A 26,028-nucleotide genomic window follows, 5' to 3' on the forward strand; every position below is an offset into this window, starting at 1 on the left:
TCTTCCCGCGTGAGCCGCGCCCCCTCCCAGTGCCCCGCCCCCTACAAGGCGTACAAAACCTCTCGCGGCCCCCGCTTCGCGGGTGCCGCTCGCCATAGAGGTTGCTGTTTGAACTGACTTTCTAGCGTTTTTAAAGCCTGAATTGCCATTGCTGCAGGAGCAGCCCTCATTTGCCAAAGCTGACCGGGACCTTGAGCGAGGAGACGCGAGGCCGCAGAGGAGGTGAGAGGCGCGGCCCCGGGACTGCGAGGGACAGCGTTAGTAACACCAGCTGTTCCCTCTTCCCGCGTGAGCCGCGCCCCCTCCCAGTGCCACGCCCCTTCCCTACAACACACCTACTTAAACAGGGCTCATAACGCGCATCGCGGGACGCGCGCGGGTCGACGCCCGGGCGAAGCCCGGGCCAAGGGCGGGCCCGTTGTTGCCCGTTAGTGCCCGGTAGAGACCGGACCGGGCCACCTCTCTTTTATCACTGATCCAACAAACAACCATGCCACCAAAAACAAGGAGCACCTCTAAGCCAAAATCTAAACACGCGCAGGAGGTAGCACAAGTAACAGGCCCTATTGATTTATTCATTTCGCGGGTCCATGAGACAATAAACCAGAGCATAGCCCTGATGGAGAAGAGAGTATCATTAGACCTTATGAGTGCACACGCGAAGCGTTCCTCATTAGGCGCTATAGCAAACGCTACCTCTCCCATCAATCTCAATACACAAGATTGTTCTCTTCCAGTGACACTGTCAGTACCTGATTTAAACACAGTACCGTCGGTGGTAGACCTGTCAGTTACACATTCTGAGTCAGACCTCTCCATAACATTTGACGACCTGGAAGCAACCCCTGATCTAGCCGGTTGTCAAACTCAGGGGGACGCTCAATCCAATGAAAACCCCCCCCAGAAAGGTGATAGGGAAGGAGCAATCCCAAAAACACGTTCAGTAAATAATGACGAATTACCTAGTGTCCCGTGCTCTGAACACACAACAACTCATTTAAACTCCACGTCCCATAGCACATTAATTCTCCCAGAAACTATTCTCCCACACAAGGCAATCTCAAACGACTATATGGGAAATCAATGTAAAACTTGCAGAATCACCTCGCAAGTTCTTACCACAATAAAAGACCTCTTATATCAATATCTAAAGCCCATCCAATTCAGCATTAGAAATCTCGAAGCCCAACTAACTATAATTTCGGCCACCCTCCTAGACTCTAATACCCGTATAGAAATAAAGGGGCAGCGTAACACTTCGCAGCCACCCAAAAACCAGAATCAAGTACCCACGTCTAAAACAGTTAACCACATGAACCCAACGTCCCTAGCACAGAAAAACTTCAAACAAAACATCACACTTCTCAAACCTGCAGTTAAAACGTCTCAACCTCAGAAAGAGAAACCTTCTGCTATAACTGTACACCAAACAGTAAGCACAGATACAGACAAGACAGATACTCCAGGCCCAATGATAAAGACAGACACCAGCAGAGCCTGCTTAGAAAAAAGGTCCAAAACCCTTCCACTGAATTCATTTCCCTCTCAAAAGACTCCCAAAAATACACCCAAAAAACCTCCACCAACTAGACGTCCTGTATACTTGCCCCCGGAAGCTACTCCCTACACATTAGTCCTCACAGGAGTGCCAGAGCTAACTGATGATACACCAGAAACTGCATGGTCACTTAAAAATAAAGCCATGCAGTGGCTAAGCATTAATAGACCTCTCGAATCCCATCTATCGGACGGAATAATCACAGCCCGTAGGGTAGCTTGGATAGGCAAAACGGCAAAATCAATACGCGGAAACTGTATCATTATAACGTGCAGAGATCCCTCAACAGTAGACTATATTTGTGCATGGCCTCAGCTCGACAAAAAAGGGGGGATCGATGCTCGACACCTTTCTTTCTTTTATCCCCCAGCGAAACAGCAGCGAAACCCTCCACCCTGGGCATGGCACCAGCTCCCCAAAGAGCCGTGGAATCAGGAGCCATGGTATCAAGCGCCATGGAAACAGATTGAAAACCCTTATGACCATATAGCTAGGGGCGGACCAAGAGAAAGGCCCAGAGAACGCCAGAGGCCATATTGGCAGGATGGACCCTGCCAAACCTACGAAGGATGGCAGGGCTTTCCAACCCAAAACCGTTTCGATTGTCTCGAAATGGTCGACTGACCAATCCGGGACAAACTTAGCAAACAAATATTTGATATCAGGTCACAATTAGCAATCTCCAAGCAGCATGCAACATCTCCAAAGTCCGAGGTACTATCTCTACACTCAAAAAAGCTTCCACCAAACATCCCTCGGGCAGAACGTGATATCAACTTGGGAACACGTGTCCAACAAGCCTCAGCGAATATCAACAACCCGACAACACTCGCAACTGCGAAGGAACTACCAACTCTGAGCCTAGCCATTGCCTACTGGAACGTTGCAGGTTTAACAACAAAAATAACCTGTCCCTCATGGCTCGACACAGCAAGGAGCAACCACATTCTGTGCCTACAGGAGACCTGGCGCACAACTCCACTTCATTTAGTGGGCTACAAAACATTCTTCACCAAAGCAGTACCTAGTACTATGGGAAGACCAAAAGGTGGACTTATGATCTATTTTTCTAATACTGTTCCACTTACTGTAAAACTATTAAAGGAAACACACATCTTTCAAATCATTCAAGTCACACAACCAACGGAATCAAAGAAAAACTTATATGTATTCATAAATTACTATAATAACACCGGTACTCTGGAATGCTGCTCATACCTAGACGAAATAGCGGCATACTTACTTTTACTTCAGAAGACAAATCCCAATTCCATACTCAACTACATCTGGGGAGGTGACTTCAATTTATCATTGTGCCCAAATTACAAAAATGGGAACTGTGGGCTCCAGAACGAACTCGGAAATCCCATTCCCCACTTTGTGCACACGTTGGGTGGTAACAAACTAAATGAAATCCTCTTCACCCTAGACCTTGACTTTGCTAACGAACTAGTCAACCCGGTGCAGGATTTTCTACCCACCTTTCACGGGCGAGGCTCTCTGTCTACCATCGACTATATTTTAGCTTCAAACTCCTATAATGGGCAACTAAAAAACTATAAAATAGGGTCTAATCCAATCAGTGACCATTATCCTCTTAGTGTGGAAATCCTCATGAAAAAAGCTGGAACACTCTCTGCAAAAGCCAGCTCCCTTGACCAACAATCGCTGGCCATGAGGAAGACGAATGGCTACGCAATTAAATGGTCAAAGATCGACCCAGAAGAGATAACACAAAGGGTCCTCGAAAAAACGCATCTCTGGTTAACTAACTGTTTGTCCCCCGAGGCATCCCCAGAAATAATTATCACCTCCTTTTATAACATCCAGGAATCAATAAGGGACGAGCTATTCATAAACACTAAAAACAAGCCAAGACTTCCTACCACGAGATGGTTTGACACTGACTGTCGAAAGACCCTTACATCCCTTAAAGAAGCCCTATGACAGAAACCGAGGGATCTCCAAATAATCTCACAACGGAGAAAAATCTATAATATCGCCCGGAAAAATCGCAAAAAGCAGATAAAGCAAGATCTATGGCTTCAACTACACGACAGTGCAGCAAAGAAAGATAGCACTGCTTTCTGGCAGACCATAAGATCACCCTTTCTGGCTAACATCACTGACCCAAACCACCTTGATGTGGCAATAACTGAGGACGACTGGGTCTCCCACTTTACAAAAATCTTTGCAATACCAACGGGTGCTGCTCAAACAATTCAAACACAAGACTCTGAAACAGCCAAGAGAAATATCTATCCCATTAGGCTACGTTTTACCCTCAACGAGGTCAGAAAGGCAATCAAGGCCTCAAAACCTGGCAAGGCCCCCGGCCCAGACGGGGTTCCCATGGACTTGTTCCTACATAATGTTGATTATTGGTCAATAATAATCACACGGGTAATGGCAGCAGTTGCCGAAACCGGTCTCTTCCAATCATGGTCCACATCTACATTACTGCCCATCTTTAAGAAAGGGGACCGCAACGACCCCGCGTGCTACCGACCGATCTCCCTTCTGGACTCCACGGGCAAGATTGCAGGTCGAATACTCCTGGACCGACTACAATCTTGGGCCCGGGAGAATAACATCATCACTGACCTGCAATATGGTTTCCAGAAGGGGCTCGGAACGGTGGAACAGGCCCTAAACCTCGTCCTTTTGGCTGGAAAGTACACACGCGCTAAAGGAGGTAACATCTATCTGGTCTATGTAGACCTAAGCGCGGCTTTCGATTGCGTACAGCATGCAAAGCTATGGCAGATCCTGGAAAACCTCGGAGTGGACCCTCCCATACTAGCCTTCCTGAGAGAGCTATATACCAATGCAGAAGGTCGAGTCCGTTTTGGCATTGGCGGCGAACTATCACGTCCCTTTAAAATATCACGAGGAGTAAGGCAGGGGTGCGCGCTGGCTCCCTTCCTGTTTAATTTATACACAAACGGGCTCGAACAGGCCATGCTGGAAGGGAGCCTGGACCTCCCGCAGATAGACCATCGCCCGATACCAATCCTCCTATATGCCGACGACTCTGTCATCCTGGCACGGACATCCAACCAACTCCAGCGACAGCTAAATAAATATGTGACTTTCATGGACTCCCTGGGATTGAAAGTTAATATTAAAAAAACTTTCACAATGACCATCGGACCAAGACCAGGAGTCTCCAAGCCCATATCCATTAACAACAGTAGACTAGAAAAAACATCGGTATACCCATACCTGGGCATTTTAGTGGAAGACACAATGATCTGGAGTAAGACAGTGGAAGCTAGAAACCTCAGTTTCCGTCGCGCAGTGCCAGCATTAAGTGCGTTTTCAAGGAAACTAGGCAAACCAGCTCCAGCGGAACTATTAACTATATACTATGCAAAATGCCACAGTGTGGCCACGTACGGAGCAGGCATCTGGGGCCATGGATGTATCGACCAACTCCAGGTTACTGAGAACGCTTTTATCAAATACATCCTAGCTCTCCCCCAAAGCTCCCCGATCCTAGCCTCACATCGGGAACTGGGTATGGAATATATATATATAGGGAAGAGGTGTGGCGCCGCGGCCAGGGCGACTGACGCTGGAATCTGGGGATCACGGTTCGATCCCCGGCGCCGGCGGCAGGTTAGCCCAGCACCATGTGACTCTGGGCAATAGCTTGCTTAATCTTCCCAACGGCCCCCAGCGCCTAGAGACCCTTGCGGGTGATTGTGCGCTTTACAAAATGTGGATTTATTTATGACCGACACCATACGATGCCAGCCCATCCTACTGTGGCAGCGTATATGGTGTAACCCCGAAAGTCACATCACCCGTTCCCTCATCACTGAATGTCTCGGCCTAGCGTACTGGAAAAAAATACCCTGGCTCAATTACATTCACAAATTTTTTCTAGACCTTGACTGCGAGCACTACTTCCTCGAACCCCCTTCAATAGAAGATATCTCGAAGAAACATTTGAAGGAACTATGTATGGGCCACTTAAGGGAACTCCGCAACCAAACTGAGATTACCAAAAAACATAATGAAAAATCTCGCATATTGCAGACAGGGAAACTCATACAGCCATACCTGACATACTTCCTCTCAAACTATGAAAAGTTTTTAATCACAAGACTCCAGTTCAATCTTTTTTTCCGTCTGGTCTCATTTCCAGAAATGAAGAACTGGTCCAGAAAATTGACGAGTTGCCCTTGCGACGGAGTCTCTGAACAATCAACGATACATGTTGTCCTTTTCTGCAAGTACTACAGACTAGCAAGGAAAACATGGATTTTGCCCCTCCTCCGCTCAAGCGGTCTTAGACAATCACATTCAGCACTTTCTCACTTACAATCCCCGAAATCCCCGCATGAAGCAAAAATGATAGCGACCTTTCTTAAAATTGTAATATCAACTCGTCGCAAAGTCAACTTCTAAACTTGATTCACTTGTATAACAGTAACCCGCTTTGACATCTTTTGTTCGGTATAGCGATGCCAGTTCTGTGATCATTTGCACATTGACTTTTTTCCTTTTGACTATGTTATAGTTCTCTGTTTTAAATGTACTTTTTATGATTATACAAGCCTATAATCGAATAAAAGTTGATGAAATGAAATGAAATGATTCTAAGATCCATTTTGGAATTGTAATACGAACAATTATTAAGGTACTCATCTCTGTCCTTCACCATTCTAACAACACTCATGGGGTTGCACAAATATAATAAAGATTCACGTGCTGTACAGAGCCATATGCAGCCTCATTTAGGGATGCAAGTGTGAGGCAAATGCAAGCTTAAATAGACTTCATAATATAGCTTTTCCAATATGAATCCGAGGTAGTGACATTGTATTTTGGATAAAGAAATGCTTACCATGAATGCAGCTGCTGTAGACTTTTCTTTCGTACAGACAAGTTGGCTGCTTCTATATGGGAACTTTCACACATGCCGGTTCTTATCCATCTTGATGAACTAGCCTGAGATAAGGATTTAACATTGATATACGGCTATAAATGGCTCACCCACTCATAGGCGTCCATTAGGATGACGGGCGGACTTTGTCCGCCCGTCATCCTACCAGTGAAAGGGACCGCCCACCATAAGGGCGGGGGTCCCGTTGGTGGGATTAGGATGCACCCGCCACAGTGGCGGGCGCATCCAGTATTCCTACCATTGTGGCGGGCGGTGCACTCAGCACCACCAGCCACAATGGCAGGAAGGCATGCTGTGCACTTCCATGCACAGCATGGCAGGCACCGTGCGGCGCCTGCCATGCTGTGCTTGGAACTGCTGGGGGGTACCCCCATGTACACCCCCCCGGAGTCCATGGGGGCCCGCATCGGGCCGCCAATGCAGACTCTGCATGCCTTTCCGTGGTTGTATTGCTGCCACGGAAAGGCATTTAAATAAGCCCATCCTAATATGGCTGGCGGTGTCACCGCCAACATAGAACCCCTTTCCGCCCCGGTTGCAAGGTGACCGGGCGGAAAAGCGGTGGGCGGTCTTTCCGCCCGCCGCAGACACCCCAGCCACACTAATATGGTGGGGGTCATTCTGGGACGGATGGCGGGCGGATCACCCCCGCCAGGCCGGCGGAGGCTATCACCGGCCAGGCGGGGGAGATCCACCCGCCATCCTAATGGGCCCCATAGTGTCTACAGTTTTCTGACATCAAAGCTACCACTAATGTTTAATTCCAGGATGTGGTAAACTTGGATGCGATCATCCAGGCATGCACAGACTTAATTCTCAAATAGTATCTAGTTTTCCGTCCACTAAGTCTAAGGCCCCCCTGTTCTCCACCAAACCAGTTCAACACCTAGTGCCTATTATAATTTAACTGTACTGTTACATTAGACATAAAAAGAGTGGAGTGTGTAATACTTAAGGCTATCATCAACTTCTATTACAGTTAATTTCTTTTTCATAACAGTCACATTATGAAGGCCATTCATTTTAGGTTTCTTTTATTCTTATTTTACTAGACAGCTTAATTTCTGTAAAGATACTTTAAGCAAACTTGTAACACAGCTGACGTGTTTCACTCATCTGGATAAGTAAGTCTGTGGCATTCTCAAGGCAAGTGATCATATTATTTGCGTTTATGTTTATTATAAGATTAGTCGTAAATGGTATTATCTATGATCCAAAACTATAGTTCTAGAATTAGGTACCAGTGTTTTAGAGACCATAGCAAAAAGCAGTTCTTGCGGTCAAATGACAAGGGGAAACAAGCCGTCCCCATCCATCTCATCCAGGTCTGTTGCAAACAATAGGAATTAAGGGGCATATTACCAACGTTAAGCGATATTTATCGCTAACGATGCTTAGCAACAAATTTGTTAACGCTAAGCATCGTCAGAAATTATCGCAGATAAACCTTGCTATTATCAAGGTTTATCGCAAATGCGATAAAAAACGGCCGCAATGCATGAATATCGCTGAAAAGTCAGTGATATTCATGCATTACCGAGCTAATGCTCTTAGCCATGTTATCCACATCCCATTGGATAACATGGCTAAGAACTGCTCAGGGCAGGTGTTAGTTTTTGGAGATATTCGCGCTTAGCGCGAATATCTCCAAAAGTTGGTAATAGGAGATAGCGATGTTAGTGACTGTTTCCAGTCGCTAACATCTTGGCACGCCCACATTGCATGTCATTAGTGATAAATATCACTGACATGCAAAGTGGGGCCCAAGATGGTCGCTATCTCCTACTAGCTGTCGCTAACTGGTGTTAGCGACAGCTAGGTAATAGGGAGATAATTTTATCTCCGCTTTCTTGGCTTTTAAAGCCAAAAAAGCGGAGATAAACCCCCTTGATAATATGCCCCTAAGAGCTCAGCTTGGGTCATGTCAGTGTCTCATGATCTGCATGTCGATTATCCAATCAATCTGCTACAGCCTACAATTTTGCACTCCTGTGGGAACATGTCCTAAAATATGATCCCACTGCATTCCTGTTTTGACCTGGGGTCCAGACCAAAACTGGCGGTCTTATTTTGGCACCGCAGAACTACTATCCCATTGCCTGTGTATGTAAGATATTTACTGGTGTTGCTCATCCAGACAGCAAGGTTCATGTGGCATGGTAAATGACAGAGGTGATGTCACAGTTACAATAAGTGGTCTTGTTCAATTCTGACTCTACAGCCAGTAGTCATAAAACCCCTATCCTTCCACGGTGATGGGATGGCTTTTAAAGTATGGGAAACTTTCAGACCATGTTTGAACATGACGAAATAAAAAATGCAAAGACTGGGAGGCATTTTCAGTTTCTATCACTACAGTAGAACAAGAGCGCTCGCCTCTCGCTGGCAGCAGGGGAATGGGAGATAGGAGGGGGCCTGAGCCTACTTTTTTTTTATTTTTTATTTTATTGTTCTCTCACAGCAAAATTGCATACAAAGTAACAAATTCACAGTTCCAATACTCTCCTAGGACATTACAGCAAAGCAAGAAAAAATACAAAATAGATAACAGATAGCACATCACTCCTCGTAATATTCACGAAAAGCACTCCAAATTGTTATGCCCAGTCTTCTTTTCCTCAACCCCTTAATAGAAAAAAGACCACACTCCAAATTGTATAAACTGAGCATTTTAGCACGCCATTGATGGAAATCCGGCGGTTTTTCCTGAAGCCACTCCGTGGCTATGCACAGACGTGCTACTGTTATCGCAAAGAATATAAAATGCCGATGTTGAAATAACAGTTCAGGAGGCCTGTCCTTCGGTATTTTTCCCAGCAACAACATTGCTGGTGTGATAGCTACAGGTGTTCTAATTACCAAGGATAAGAATTTTTCAAGATCTAAAATAAAACATTGAAGTTTGACACAGCTATAGAAAATATGCACATCCCCAGCATCATTATCTCCACACCAAAAGCACTTGCCTTCATTTCCTGCTCCCCATTTTGCCATTCGAATCGGAGTATAATATAAATCATACAGGGGCATATTACCAAGCAATAGCGATAATTATCGCTATTGCTTGGTTAGAGACAAAAATTTACCGCTAAGCTGCGGCGATTTTTATCGCAAATAAACCTTGGTATTACCAAGGTTTATCGCAAATGCGATTAAAATCGGCCGCAATGCATGAATATCGCTGAAAAGTCAGCGATATTCATGCACTACCGAGCTAATGCTCCTAGCCATGTTATCCACCTCCCATTGGATAACATGGCTAAGAACTGCTCAGGGCAGGTGTTAGCTTTTGGAGATATTCGCGCTTAGCGCGAATATCTCCATAAGTTGGTAATAGGAGATAGCGATGTTAGCGACTGTTTCCAGTCGCTAACATCTTGGCACGCCCACTTTGCATGTCATTAGTGATAAATATCACTGACATGCAAAGTGGGGCCCAAGATGGTCGCTATCTCCTACTAGCTGTCGCTAACTGGTGTTAGCGACAGCTAGGTAATAGGGAGATAATTTTATCTCTGCTTTCTTGGCTTTTAAAGCCAAAAAAGCGGAGATAAACCCCCTTGATAATATGCCCCACAGTGTCTTAAAAAACTGAACTTTTAAATTTGCCGACATTAAAGACTCCTTGGAGAGTATTAAAAGCTCTTTCAGCTCTATTTCTGTGTCATCTAAATCACCCTTTCCATTTTAACTTCACTTTTTCCATATCGTCACTCCTACCTGCAAGTAATAGTTGATATATCATTCCAATTTTTACAGGCCTCCTAATTCCTTCTACAACTTTATTTTGCTGAAATATACCTTTTCGTCGATATAAGTAGTCTTGAATTTGTAAGAATTTAAAGAAAAAGTTTCTAGGAAAGGAGAACTGGTCCATCAGTTCCTCAAAGGATTTACAAATCCCTTACTCCTTGAACATGTCTCCTAGCCACAATACCCCTTTCCGCTGCCAACTTAGTGCCATATCATCTGAAAAAAGGCCTGGAAGGAGCATATGTGCATTAAAAGGCGTATAATAAGATATTTTCCCTATCGCCATTGTCTTCATGTACCATTTCCAAACTTTGAAGGCACCTAGCACCACCTTAAAGCGAGTCCGCTTGTAATAGCTCCCGTCAATCTCCTTAACTAGCGATTGTTTTGCAAATGGACCTAATTGTATTTCAAAGATAGTAGGGGTGACGGCTGCATCAGCTCCTGTCCCTCCAGTGATCAAAACCCTCATCTTCAATAAAAAGCAAGCTACATAATACAAAAAAAAATCTGGCACCCCCATTCCTCCCCTCAGGTACGGTAAAGTCATAAACTTCATTGCCCGTCTCGGTCTCCCTGGACTCCAAATTAATTTACCACATCTTGACTGGAATACCTGTATCTTGTCTTTAGTAATTTCTAACGGTATTGACCTAAATAAATATAAGCCTTTAGGTAACACATTAATTTTTACCACATTAGACCGGCCATTAATAGTGAAATATAGACGTTCCCATCTGTCCAAAGAGTTGCTAATTTTAGTCATCAGTGTGTTCCAATTAACCTCCACTAGTTCAGTCATATTTGCACTTAGTTGAATACCTAGATATATAACCTCCTTCACAACCCTACTTTCTTGCCATCCTACAGTCTCAGAGCAAAGGATCTGCGTTTTTGCTTCATTTAATTTATATCCTGCTACTCGCCCAAATTCCTTCGCCAACCGCTTAATTTCTTTAATTGCGGTGTCAGATTTTACTGTTGCCACCGCGATATCATCAGCGTAAGCAAAAACAGAAAAATAATATTCGTCCACATAAAAGGGTGGGATCAAAACGCTCCGAATCAGTTGTTCAATAAAAGGGTTAATACAAAGGGCAAACAAAAGAGGAGAAGAGGGACACCCTTGTCGTGTGCCACGTGTAATGTTCACAGTGTCCGAAAGTAGACCCATAGCAGAGATCTTGGCCATCGGGTTCAAATATAAGGATTGTATAGCAATAATACATTTTTGGCCAAACCCCATTTTACCCATCAATTTCCATAAATATGCCCACTGTACCCGATCAAACGCCTTTTAAAAGTCTAGCAAGATAAGGGCAATATCAGTCTTTTTCTCCGCGGCAATATCAAATAAGGTAATAACCTTATTGACATGTTCAACCATCCCTCTTTTTGGTATAAAGCCATGTTGGTGGTGTGAGACTAAGGAGACCATACACTCCGCGCCGCATCAATCAGTAAAGGGACTGTTAGTCTACCGCCCCCCTGGTCCGCTTGGGACGTTTTTTGCTGACCTTGATTCGGTGCTGGTGGGTCTAGCACTGAGAGCAGAACACTGCTTAGTGGCGGGGGACTTTAACATCCGGATGGATGATCCGTCGGACCCTGCCGCTATTAAGCTTTTGGAGGCTATGACTCCGCTGGGTCTCACCCCGCATTTGCAGGGCCCAACCCATGACAAGGGGCACACTCTAGATCAGGTCTTTTCGACCTCTCCTTTAGTGGTGAAAGAGATTCTCCCGGTCTTGTGGTCGGATCACTGGCTGGCCAAATTTGTAATCAGCGGCAACGTCAGGGCGCCTAACCCTGTCTTACAGCAGCGGGGACGAGCCTCTAGAGCATTTAGCAGGGTGACCCCTGAGATGCTGGCTCAGGCTGCTGCGACGCACCCTTGCCCTCTGTCTGGCGAGCTAGAGAGAGACTTGGAGTCCCTGCAAGTATGGCTGACGGAGAGGCTGAATGACCTGGCCCCAGTCCTGCCCCCCCGCCCGACATCTAAGCGGGTGTCGGCCCTTTGGTTTACCCCTGCTCTGTGGGCTATGCGGCAGCAGTGCAAGGTAGCCGAAAGGGCCTGGCGGGCACATTATGACAGCAAGGACAGGTCTGCCTACAAGGCTGTGGTTAAAGCTTACCACCGAGACATCCGCCTCGAAAAGAAAGCCTATCTCGCGGGGAGAATCGAAGCAGCTTCGAACTCCAGTAAGGAGATCTTTACCATCGTTCGAGAATTCATCTCTCCTCGGACTACTGCTTCGGAAGAGGGGCCCGTAGAATCTTGGGCGGCGGATCTTGCGTGTTTTTTTACAGGCAAGATCAAACTCATCCAAGACTCCTTTCTATCGAGTGAACCGGTTACATTGCCGATGCCCGAGGCGGGCTCGCCTCCCCCAGTTGCGCAGGGCGCTTTATTGGCTGAATTTCCATCTCTGCCAGCCTCAGCTTCTCTAGCGCTTATGGGCAATTTAAAATCTGGGTCTCCGCTTGACCCCTGCCCTGCTAAGCTCCTGGGTAAACTGGCGGAGGTGGTTAATCCGCTGGCGCATCCTCTTCTCAACCTCTCGCTGAGTCTGGGAGAGGTGCCGCCAGTATGGAAGCAGGCAATGGTTATCCCGTTGCTTAAAAAGCCGGGACTTGACCCGAAAGCCCCAGCCAATTACAGGCCAATTTCGTTGCTGCCGGCCCTTGTAAAAATTCTGGAGAAGCACGTTCAGTCGGTGCTCTCCAATTTCCTGGAGTCCCATGAGATCTTACATGACTCCCAGTCGGGCTTCCGTTCGCATCGCAGCACCGAGACCGCGCTCCTTGAGGTTTCTGAAACCATTAAAGGGGTGTTGGATACCGGGGGCAAAGTCATGTTGGTGTTGTTGGACTTGTCGGCGGCTTTCGACACCGTCCCCCATGAGGGCCTGCTCGCAAGACTCTTTGAGATTGGTCTGCGGGGGACGGTGCTCAAATGGTTTTCTTCTTTCTTGGCCGGCCGCCGGCAAACGATCTGGACATCATCTGACACCGCCGTAATGCCGCCTGTGGGAGTCGGGGTCCCTCAGGGCTCTATATTGAGCCCGACCCTTTTTAACATCTTTATGTCCCCTTTGGCGGCGGTGGCGGAGTCATTTGGTGCCCGGATCGTGTCGTATGCCGACGACACCCAGCTCCTCTTCTCTTGCGAGAGAGGGGCTGACTTTGACGGGGAGAGTATCCAGAATTGCCTTGGGGCTGTGTTCGCATGGTTCCAACTGAACAGCCTCAAGTGCAATTCCGATAAATCGGAGGTACTCTTCTTCGGGTGCGATACGGAGCCGAGCTGGCAGGCCTGGTGGCCTATCGACATGTTCCCTCCATCCGGCTCTTCTCCCATGGCTAAAAACTTGGGGGTTAAGATGGACAAGGGGCTGACGATGAAAGCCCAGATCTTGGGGGTAACCGGCACTTGCTTTGGCCTGTTAAAAATGCTGCGGAGGTTCTTGCCTCTCTTGTCCGAGGAGCACAGGAGGCTGACGGTGCAGGCTCTGATTGGCTCCAGGTTGGATTATGCCAACATTCTTTACCTGGGCCTGCCAGAGTATCTGCTACAAAGGCTTCAAGTTGTACAGAACGCGGCGGCCAGGGCCATCTTTGGCCTAAGTAGACGTGCTAGCGCCTCTGGGTTGTTGGTGACGTTACACTGGCTACCCATCCGCAAACGGATTGCCTTTAAGGCTCTGACCTTGGCCTACAAAGCGCTCCACGCTGTGGGAGCTAAACATCTCCAAAAGAGACTGACCTTTTACCATCCGACTCGCTCGCTGAGGTCAGAATCTCTACTTTTGGCGGCTGTCCCGCGTGTGAAGAAGGCTCGCCTTGGGGGCCGCTCTTTCAGTCTGTTGGCCCCACAGATGTGGAATGCACTACCGCTCCCTTTGCGGGGGGCGTCTACTCTCCTTGAATTTAGAAGAGGTCTCAAAACCTGGCTGTTTTCCCAATAGGTCTGCCAGCAGTTTCGTTTTTTTCTTTGTTTATCTTTTAACCTCTTTTAGCTGTGTTGTGTTATTCTGAAATCTGTTGCCCTTTCCTAAAAGCGCCGGGACACTCTTTTTGAGTAACCGTTGCGCTATACAAAAGAATAAATAACATAACATAACATAACACTCAGATAGGCGATTAGCTAGTATTTTGGAATAAATGTTATTATCGGCATTTAGTAGTGATATCGGCCGATAGGATCCTACTAGCTCTGGCTGCTTGCCCTTCTTACAGAAAACCGCTATAGTGGCGTCCGCCCATGATCTTGGAGGAGAGCCTGACTGAGCGGCCTGCATCACTACTAACAGCTCCTCCTTAATGTTATTATAGAACTGTCTGTATACCTCACTAGGGGCCAGATGTAGGTAGCCCAATACCGGTCGGTAACGGCCGAAAATCTGTATTTTCGGCCGTTACCGACCGGTATTGAGCATTTGTGATGTAGGAGACCGAAATTCGTCCGATTCGGTAAATTTACAGAATCGGTAAAGTTACCGAATCGGTAAACATTCCGAATCGGATAATTTACTGAATCGGTAAATTTACCGAATCGCAACGGTTTGCGAATCGGTAAATTTACCGAATCGGTAAAATACCGAATCGGTAAATAAGAAGTGGTCAAATTTAATATTGAGATGTAGGTAAGCTCTTAAATACCGAATTTGCTTGAAATTCGGTATTTAAGAGTTGGTATTTACCATGGATTGAAATCAGGTGGAAACCAGGTGCAACCTATAAAAATGGACCCAAAATGCAATTCTTCTTGCACAATGGCGGCATTTTATTTCATTGCAAGACGTCTACGACTACAGGAGGAAGGAGAGAGGGAATGGCAGAGACAGGAGCAGGTCTACAGACAGAGGATCACCTTTTTCATGCTCACAGAGGCAGAGATACTCCAGAGGTACAGGTTGGCCCCAGACACCATCGTGGACCTTATCAGGGACCTCCAACCACTGTTGGAGCACACTACCCCAAGGGCACACGCTATTCCACCCCACGTGCAGGTGCTGTGCAGCCTACACCTGCTTGCGTCTGGTAGCTACCAGAGTGTGGTTGCTGCGGTAGGTGGGGTGACCCAGAGCAGCCTGTCACAGTATTTCCACAAATTCCTTGACGCCATGTTACAGAGGATGGACCATTATATATCTTTTCCTGCAACCCATGCTGAACTGGTCCAAACAAAATCTGACTTTTACCAGATGGCGCGATTCCCCAATATCATTGCCTGCATTGATGGCACGCACATTCCCATTTGTCCCCCTGCTGCCACCGAATATATATACAGGAATAGGAAGTCCACCCACACCATCAATGTGCAGGTGATCTGCAATGCCAAGTGCGCAATTCCCTGGGAGTACCCACGACTCCTACATATTTTAAAACAGCGGAATCTATGCACGGCTGCAAGCAGGGGAATTTGGTGAAGGATACCTGCTAGGTAAGACACAGCGTGCGACCCTATTAACACCTATTGCAAAAACCAATTACATGTATGCATGTGATTAATGTATACCCATTTCCTTTTAGGAGACAGTGCATATGCCCTCCGCTCATTCATCCTCACCCCCTACCTCAACCCCTCAACACCCAGCCAAAGGAGATATAACAGGGCCCACAAGAGCACAAGAAATATTGTGTAGCGTACCTTTGGTATATGGAAGAGCAGGTTCAGGTGCCTGCATAAGAGTGGAGGTGCCCGGCAATACACCCCCATCACCTGCTGTAAAATAATTGCAGGCTGTGCCATGTTGCACAACCTTGCTGTAAAGAAGGGCACAGAGGTGGAGTTGTCAGACTTTGAGGATCATGACGACGAGGTTGCTGTGCCTGAAACACAACCAGCTGGAGTGTTAACACCAAGTGATGGCAGATACAGACGTGAGGACATCACACGCAACTATTTCTGAGTAAGTAATGAGTCAAACACATATGTAGAATTCAAGACAACTACTTTAATTTTCTAATGATCTTGGTATTTTGAACAAAAGTGCACCAGAAAGCATTTCACTGCAATGCTCACAGTGAGTCAACAGACACAGACAGGTGTTGTAAGCACCCACCGTAGTTTAATATTGTCACTACGCAGGTATCCAAGGCAAAAATGTGCAACACAAACTTTTAACTTTCAAAATTGTATGTCCAGGGTCACTAGCCCATACTATTAACTGTTCATTTGTGTCCACGCTTAGCACTGCCAGATGTATGTGGCTCACTGTGTTCGCTGGGCGTTTGGCCTGTAGCCTCACCTTGTCGCCTGCTGTTCCTCCTTGTCTCCACAACAATGGGGCTTACCATGCTGCTCCTACTTGTGCTCCCTTCACTTTCTGGCACATCAATAGCAGCAGTTTGTGCTGTTTGCGCATTCAATAGTGCCTCAAGTGCTCCGGTCATTCCGGCTATGCCTCTTGTCAGATGATTGCTGTTTTGCGTTAAGACCTCCTGACTGTTCATGCTTCACCTGCATAGCAGGGATGTGGCTGTGGCCAGGCGGTGAATAGCTTTGTTAGTTTGCTGTGCACGCTGCATCTCCCTGCGCCTTGATGCCATTTCTGTGTCCAGTTTTGTGCACAGTAGCTGCACCGATTGTGTCATGTCATTTATCCCTGTAGCCATGTTCTTGTTTACTTCCACCAGTTCCCTGATGCCCTTTCCAATAACTTGCATATTGATATTGAGGTTGCGCATTTGTCGTTGACCATGGTTCCCTCCAGGCCTTGGAAGACACTGGACCCCTCCCCACGTGTACCTACACCCCTTCCTTGGACTGTGCGGCGTCTTGTGGTACTAGGGACAGGCTCTGCGCTGGACTGCAGTGTGGCAGGGATATCATCTCCAGGCAAGGTGTGTGGGTCTTCAACCACCATTTCACCGGCAGCTGTATCCATTGCTATCAGTGGGGGAACAACATGCCTCCTGCTTGGTTGTGCTGCAGGTGTTTCAACATCCAGTGATGCTAGCATATCAGGTGATGACATTAACAGAGGGGACTGTGAACGTGGTGGGGATGCCTGCAATTCCTGAGTGATTTCAGGGTCTTGGGAAGGTGGCTGGCCACTCGGTACACCTGTGTCCTGTGATGCACTGGGACCTGGCTCCTGACTTTCATCCCTCTCGGGTGCCGTGCCTTCTGTCTCCTGTGACTGCCTTCTGGATGTGTGACCTGTGTACATATGAGCGTATATTAGCTAGGCGCAATGTCTCACAGCAACTACAATTACATTTATTGAAATTGCACAATTTAAATGTTGCCTGCCTTTCATTATGTCTGCATTCATTTGCCTAACTTGGTTACTGTGCTGTATGACATGGTCTTTCATTAACAAACTACATGTACCATGATGCATTGCTACTGTTTGGTGCTGGCACACTGGGACTGGGGTAACTTAGCTTTAAGGGGTGAGGGAAGGCTGAGGGTGTGAGGTGGATTTCTGTGCGTGCATCTTACCTTTTGTACTTACAGCTTTGGCAGAGCTGTCCACTTCTCCCAGTCCGCAGACTCTTTCAGGCTCTAAGGTTATGGCCACCATCTCCTCCAGGTCAGTGAGGGGGGTGCTGTGTTCTTTCCTCCACCAGTTTACGATGCCTGCTTGTGGTGGTCTGCTAACTTTTTTTTTGTGAGGCTCCTCAGGTCATAGAACCTCTTTTTTAAATCTTCTGTGTCTCTGGTGGTCACTCCCACAGCATTGACTTTGTCGAGGATATCATGCCAAATCTTCCTTTTTGCAGATTCAGCCACAGAAAGGGACTGCCTTCCAAACAGTTTGTGGTGCACCTTTACCACCTCCTCCACAAGGACCTGTAGCTCCATGTTGCTGAATTTCAGCTTTCTCTTTCTCTCTGTCTGCTCTGTGTCTTTGCTGCTTGCCATGTTTCAGGTTTTAAACTGCACAAACTTTTTCTACTGCTGCTCCCAGTCTTTCTGCTCCAACTGCCTCTCCGGAGCCTTCTAATTAGTTGCAGCTGCCTGTGTAGCCACTTCCTGGTAGGGAGGGGGAGGGTGGTAGCACCTGATTGGCTGTTTCCTTAAGTTTCACTTTTGCTTGCTTTCCGATTCGGAATTTACAGATTCGGTATTTACTAAATCGCTATTTACCGAATCGGTATTTCCCATTCATTCCTTTAGGCCCATAGGAATGAATGGAAAATACCGATTCGGTAAATACCGATTTGGAAAAATCCGAAAGTCCGATACCGAATTTTACCGATTTGGTAAAAAATACCGATTTTTTCCCTACATCTCATTTACCGATTCAGAAATACCGAATCGGTAAAATTCGGTATTTAAGAATCGGTAAATGACATTTACCTACATCTGGCCCTAGGTATTCTATCAGGGCCAGCAGCCTTTCCAGCGGAGAGGCTCTTAACAGCTTTCTCCAACTCCTCCTCCGTGATAGGTTCTTCCAACTCCTGAGCCACTGTTGGATCTAATCTTTTCAACCCCTCTTCTAGCACTTCTAGCCAGGCTGATCCATCATCATCAATCCCTGTTTGCTGAGCGTATAGTTCTAAATAAAACTGCTGAAAAATCCTAAGAATTTCTTGAGGGTCAGAATGTAACGCCCCCCCAGCATCTGTCATTTTCAAGATGTTTCTAGCCGACTCCTTCATTCGCAGCTGTACTGCTAGCCTTCTTCCAACTGTTTCCCCATACTCGTGCTTTTCCATCCTAGATGTTAAAAACCTCCTCGCATTCTCAACGCTCCAAAAACCCAATACTTTCGCTCTATCTTTCGCGACCTTTCCCTCTAATTTCCTCAAATCCGTCTCACCATTAACCACCCCTTCCATCAGCAAAAATTCAGACTGTATTAAATGCTGATATAACATATCTAGCTCCTGCCTAGCCTTCTTTTGTTGCTGGAGCGAAAAACTCATACATTCCCCACGAAAACAAGCTTTAAAAGTATCCCAAATTATAGCGGACGTGGCCGAGCCCTTATTTTCCTGAAAAAAAAGCTGTATCCACCTTCCCATATGGGCTACGAAATCACTATTTAACCCCAGCTTCCTATCAAATGTAAAGTTAAAACTTTTAGGTCTAGTTACAGCCCCACATATCTCCAATACTATAGGAGAGTGGTCCGATGTGATCCTGGGATAAACAGTGATTGTCGCTCCATCCACTACTGAAAACAGGGGCAAAGAAATAATCCAGCCTGACCAATTTCTTGTGGGGATAAGAATAAAATGTGTAGCCACTGTCCTGCGGTCTCATATGTCCCCACACATCTACCAACCCTTGATCTTCCACTAAGTTATGCAGCGCTTTATGCACTTTTGGCTTACGTCCCTTATACTTAGCAAACACATCTCTCAATGAGCTTTTTATCAAATTAATATTGATGTCTCCACAAACCACTACTGGCTGGGGCCAAGTTGCGAGTTCCAGATTCACCTCATTTAGAGCTTCCGGCTCATCTAAGTTTGCTCCATACACGGTGCATATTGTCAGACTTTTACCTTCTACTCGACATTCTGCAATTGCCCACCTTCCTTTCTTATCGCTTAACGTCCTACCCGTGATAACATTATTCCCCTTACAAAGAATGGCCACTCCCCGTATCATACTAGATTGCCTTGTTGCAGTTACTAACGAAAATCCAAGTTCTTTCAACATCTCCCTTTTTGCCCATGGGATGTGTGTTTCCGGAAGACAAAGTAATTGTGGCGAAATATATCTCAACTCAGCTGCAAATTTTTGTCTCTTTGTAACATTATTTAGCCCAGATACATTCAATGAGCACATTTTTAATCCTTTAGGTGCCATTTCTCATTAAAGAAAAATACATAGGCATATACATACCGAGACGCTCCCCAGGCATCTTTTTCCTTACCTCCAGAGATACTTTCTGATACTTTCTGATAGGTCCCAGTTTAATCTAATAATTAAAGCTAGATGACAATTTTTCCACAATTTGCTGTGAACAAGAACATTTTTCCCCCTTTTTCCCCAACACCCCCCTTGTGCCCCCCCAGCCATCCCTCCCCTACACACCGCCCCCACCCTCCTCCCCCTACCCTTAATAGAGACTTTAGGACTTATGGTCCTGGTGATGCGAGCTTGCCCCCAACCACCTGCCTTCGCCCGCTGAGCATGTATTCCTTATCATAACCAATACAACAAAAAGACTAATCCGCTGCCAATCCAGAAGGAGCAATACAGAGAAAAAACAAAAATCATAAGAGTTTAGTGCCCTACTTGCCCAACAAATTATATAATCTACAATATATAGCATGTATCTTGATCAAAAACCAATTACATTGTGCCCAAAAATTCCTTTGCCGCTCCAGCCGTCATAAAGTAACGAGTACGTTCCTTATATAGAACTTTCATTTTGACAGAAAACAGTAAATAAGCCTGAGCCCCTTTAGCTTGAAAGTCTGGCATTAATTGGTGAAACTGCCATCTCATATCCACGGACTGCTTGCAAAGATCGGGGCGAACAAAGTACTCACAATCTAAGCCACTTCTCTTTCTATCAGGTCGTGCTTAAGTGAATATTTCCTCACGGGCCAAAAAATTGTTAAATGCCACTAAGATAGCCCTCGGTTTCTGATCCCGTTGGTTTGCTCTAATGTTAAACGGAAACCGGTGTGCCCGCTCAACTTCCAGTTCCAATCCTACATAGTAGACTCAGGGAATTACTTTTTTAACAACTCAATTATAAAGCCTCGAGGGTCTGACTCCTCCTTGCCCTCCGGAATCTGCAAAAATCTTAGATTATTTCGGCGTGACCGATTTTCTAGATCCACCAATTTCCAGTCAATGTCATCTTTATTGGCCAGTTGTTGCTCTAAAGCTTTCTTCTGTTGGACAAGTTCATCCTCAAGCGTAGAAATGTGTGCCTCGCCTTCATTGGCTCTCTCCACAAACTCTGAATGTGACCTAACAAGGCGTCTGACTGAGTTCTGTAATTTCCTACAAGAGTTCTGCACTCTTACGCTATCTTCCCGGTTTTCAGCCCTGTGCAGCATCATGGTCTTATATATCAACCCAAGTGATATTTCCTCTGGTGACTCCTCTCCCACAGGGGGAGCATCTACAATGTCTCCTTCACTTTCATTTTCATTTTCTCCGCCTTTTTCCCCTCCATTCTTGTTTAGCTGCAATATCCGAACTGTTCTAACTGTGGGTAAGTCAGAGCCCTGATCCTCAAGTTCAAGATCAAAACTGCTATGTATGCACCCATCCTCCATACTCATATATGTGGCATACTGCAGAGGACAAGGACTGATACGATACTGAGTAAAAGTCTGCAGAATCTGATTCAATGACGTTAGGGGTTAGTGATTCACGTGAGGTCCCCCTTGCGACCCCCTCTCACCCCTAAGTCTCTCCATATTGCCGTCTAATCCCTGGATAGCCTTTGATCTCAGAGGTATAGCATAATATGGCGCGGTTTCAAGCTCCGTCTCTCGCAGGATCTCCTCATTTATTAAATCAATATTGCTCAATACTGTCTCTAACCCAGGGGGTACAGGAAGCCCAAGTACACTCTCCAACCCATTCACCGTCACTTGTGCTTGTGCTGCTTCTCCTTCTGTTTCTACTATTGTTTCTACTATTACGCCTTCAATCCTCTGCCCTTCTGCAGTGCCCCCAGCCTGTAACTCGGCTGTCTCGACTGTCTCAATTGTTTCAGCTACAGCCCCTTCAGCCTGAACTTGTTTAAGGATTTCTTTGTTCTTCATTGAGAAAAATAACTCTGGAATCCCTTTCACCGATTTTGCAGCCCCCATGTCACCAACCTCCTTCACACGCGCCGTCGCTCTCCCGGTTTTCTCCAGGTCCTTGCTTCTTGTGACCATGCGAACGCCAGCCTTCGTTGTAATTGAAGCTGAGCCTGTGCCTGAAGGTGCACCTGAGACCTCTCGTCCGTCCTGTGCCTCCTTTGGGAGCCATTGCTCCCTCCCACACTACCTCCACTGTATCCCGGTTCGCGCTCCCTACTGCAAAGCGGCTTCCTCCGTTTCCTCCAGCGCGGGTGTGCAAGGTGAGCCGTCTCCAATGCACCGCCCACAACCACAACCACTGCCGCGGACTCCGTGCTCCGCTTGCCGCCGCCACAGAAAACCAACACATCAATGCCAGTGAAGCCTTCCTTTTCTCCGTCTCAACAACACGAAAGACCAGGTAAGACCCCCGCAGTCCTCAGTGTTCCGCAGCACCACTCTCTGGCTTGCTCTTTACTCAGGCAGCCTCACGTCCAGCGGGGTCTGGCAGGAGCAGCTTGCTCACGCGTCCAGCGTGGACGCCATCTTGCCTAGTTTTTCTTTTCAAAACTGTGTCCCAAGACGGCAGAAGTAGCAAAGGCATTCGGAAAAGGCTCTGCTTGCTTTTGTGGACGTTCGGGACAGCAGAGAAGGAAAAGGACTCTGTTTTTTATTTATTTTGGAATTTTGTAAAGCGCTTAGCTACGCTCACCGGCGTGTCCCTGCGCTGAGATTGCTTGAGTGCAAGAGAGGAGGAGCTAGGGCAGTGCTAGACGAAACAGATGTGTTTTGAGGGCTCTGGGAAATTTGGCCTCAGAAGGTTCCAGGCGTAGATCAATTGGCAATAGATTCCAATTCTTGGTTGCAAGAAATCGGAACGATCTGCCCCCCATGCGGGATCTGCGGATTTTGGGGACTATGACCAAGCCAGTGTCAGAAGATCTAAGCATCCGCTCTGGCCTGTAGGGGGTAATAAGACCATTAAGAGGGGCGGGTGCTCTGCCTCCCAGAATACGCTGGCATACGCAGAGGGCCTTGTATTTGATCCTTTCACAGATTGGCAGCCAGTGAAGGGTCTTTAAGGCCGCTTTGGAGGAAGTTCGCGTCGGGAGCCTTAGCACCAACCGGGCTGTTGCGTTCTGCAATACCTGGAGACGGTTAAGACTGCTGGCCGTACTGCCCAGGTAAAGGAGATTAGCATAATCGAATCTTGATGTTACCAGGGCATGCACAAGGGTCTGTCTGTCTCCAACAGGGAGCATGTCAAGGACCTTACGCAAGGTTTTGAGTATTCCAAAACACATTCCCACTACCCGGTTGATCTGGGGCGTAAAGGAAAGTTCGGAGTCAAATAGTACCCCAAGGTTTTTAGCCTGTTGAGCAGGCATGGGAGTAGGGCCCAGGCAGTCTGGCCACCATGCTGAGGACCACACAGATGGACCCCTCCCCACCACGAGCACCTCAGTTTTGGAGCCATTCAACTTCAAGCAGTTGTTAGACATCCAGGAGGCTAGCACCTGCATGCAGGCACTGAAGTTGGCAGCGGCAGTGCCGGGCGCCCGTGATAGGGAGATGGCCAGCTGCGTGTCTTCCTTACTGACCAGAACAGACACGAAAAATGTCCTCTTCTTTTTGTGTGCTGGCAGCTGCCCCCACCTCCTCTCTCTTCCTATAATTCCCTCTCTTTCTGTCTAGCTCCTCACTTACTGAAAATCGTGACTTGGAGAAACGGTTCACAGCCTCTCCTTCTTTCATTTAGTTTCTTCCCTGTGAAATGGATCCAAAAAAGACAAGCGTGCGTGCCTCGCGCTGGCAGCAGGGGGAGGGGAGAGAGGAGGGGGCCTGCACCTGTTTCCATTGCGGGAGCGAGCAGGAACCATATGGTTTAATGGCTCGCTCCCTCAAGGGAATCACCAAACGTGCATGCGTTGCCATTGAAAGCAAAGCAACGCGTACATGTTTTTGGGGCAAAAACAGAATCAATCACTAAAGGTCTCCTATTCAGCGCAAGCACGATGCATAGGCGAGACCTAAAAACGCAGCAGCCCAAAACCACCCACCACCCCCGCCAACCGCAAACGGCAGCGATAACCCCTTCCAAGATGACCAAGCATTAAAACTCCAGTCACGTACTAACACAAACAGCAGAAGTATGCTCCATGCATGGGGGGACTAGGGAGCTGGCACTGCTCTGAAAAGTGTGCTCATACCTGTATAATTATGCAAGACTATTCTAGCCCACACCAATTGTGCTGCCTTTGGGAGAGTTGCCTAGAGTCCCCCAAGTCACCCACAGTAAAATGCTAGCATACAATCATAAATTCCTACAGAAAAAAGCAAAAATACGGCATGAAGCTCTTCACAAATCATAAAAATTGAGAATGTTAACAAAGCAAGACATGACATGTAACAATCCATATTTGCTCAGATGAAGCACCGGATGAACAGGAACATAACAGTTATTTGTTCATTGTCGCTGAGCATGGAGGGACCATGCAACTATCGGGCCAGAGGAGCTAGACATCTTTATAGCTGGCTCTCTGGCACCCCGAGGACCATAATACATTTCATAACACAATAAAATATAGGAAGAAGAAATTGTTTGGTTTGCAAGAAAATGTATAGTTTGATGGATTCGTTTTGCAAGTAAATCATAGCAAATTGGATAATATTGATTCGACTTTGAAGGTGAGCAATACACATTGCATGTCATCCCTCAATCATATTCAGTAGGCAAATGTGAAAAGTTGGGAGAATATAGTAGTAGCTAAATCTCTTGACATTAGTCATTAGTCATCACGATAAGCGTACCAGTGGGATTGGAGTTCTTTACGTATTGGCTTTGTGAACGGTATCCAGATACAGAAAGTTCATATAATAGAATAGCATTAATATTGTTGCATTTTCTTATATCTTGACAGGCAACCTTATAGAAAACAGAACATCTTGTGGTCCATATGATGTCGGACAGCAACTTTCAGCCCTTCAATGATACCAATGGACCAATAACTAACCAAACTGACATTACTTTAACTATGCTACTAGCAATGTCCTTGCCCACACAGATCATTTGCCTCCTGGGGATAGCTGGCAATGGGATTGTCTTGTGGTTCCTCTGTTTAGAGATGCAGAGGAACCCCTTCACTGTTTACATTCTCAACCTGGCTGCTGCTGACTGCTTCCTTCTCCTCTGCACTACAGTTATTCTTGTCTATATTCTGACTAGTGCAGCTGGGGAAATAATTATATTTTTTAATGAAGTTGTCTTGTTTTATATTGGGATCCTCTTCCAGTTTGGCTACAACACCAGTCTCTTCCTTCTGACGGCTATCAGCGTGGAGAGATGCCTTTCAATTCTGCACCCCATCTGGTACAAATGCCACAGAGCAAAGCATCTGTCAACCATTGTGTCATCTTTGCTATGGACCTTTGCCATTGCAGTCACAATGATAGAGTGTCTTTGGTGCACAGAAAGAGATTTTTATGTGTCTGCCCCTCACTGTACAGCTGTGTTTGTCTTCTTGTTGAGTTTGACCTTTGGAATTATTTGTCCGGTCATGATTCTTTCCAGCCTTACTCTGATCATCAAGGTACAAAGAAGCTTGAGGAAGAGGCAATCAATGAGACTGTATCAAGTTATACTAATCAATGTTGTATTTTTTCTTCTGACCACATTTCCCACAAGACTTTTATGGGTGTGTTTCTACTTCGGAGTCATCCAACACAATTATTTCAACTATTTGACCATCATCTTTGCTCACATATTCTGCACCACTGTCCACAGCAGCACCAACCCCTACATTTATTTCCTCGTGGGGAGAAAGAACAAGAGAATATCTAGAGGATTATTCAAAGCAGTCCTTCAGAGTGTCTTTAGAAGTGATAATGAACCATCATGCAGAGATGAGACTGTCAACTCGAGTGTATCCAGGTCTGAGTATTGCATCCAACACGCAGAAAAACACAAAGTCATGTCCCAATGAGCAATACTAAAAAGATCTAATTCATCTAATTAGTATTTTGTACAAACTCCTATACATGTGCATCATGATTTGGATACCCTAGCACCAACAAATCA

At 46.4% G+C, this 26,028-nt stretch overlaps 2 protein-coding genes across 2 annotated transcripts in view; both read left to right on the forward strand.

The window, feature by feature from the left end:
* The window catches only part of LOC144769161 (echinoidin-like), a 659,546-nt gene that overhangs the window by 168,167 nt on the left and 465,351 nt on the right, over positions 1-26,028 (forward strand). The window lies entirely within an intron of this gene.
* Positions 24,911-25,933, forward strand: LOC144761710 (proto-oncogene Mas-like). The gene has a single exon (XM_078646971.1). The coding sequence runs from the start codon at positions 24,911-24,913 to the stop codon at positions 25,931-25,933; it is 1,023 nt and encodes a 340-aa protein (XP_078503097.1).

This window comes from Lissotriton helveticus, chromosome 1_1 (assembly GCF_964261635.1).
Source record: "Lissotriton helveticus chromosome 1_1, aLisHel1.1, whole genome shotgun sequence".
NCBI lineage: Eukaryota > Metazoa > Chordata > Amphibia > Caudata > Salamandridae > Lissotriton > Lissotriton helveticus.

Bases quoted from the DNA above. Each gene is read 5' to 3' on its own strand.
- LOC144761710 (XM_078646971.1), top strand. From the start codon at position 24,911: ATGTCGGACAGCAACTTTCAGCCCTTCAATGATACCAATGGACCAATA.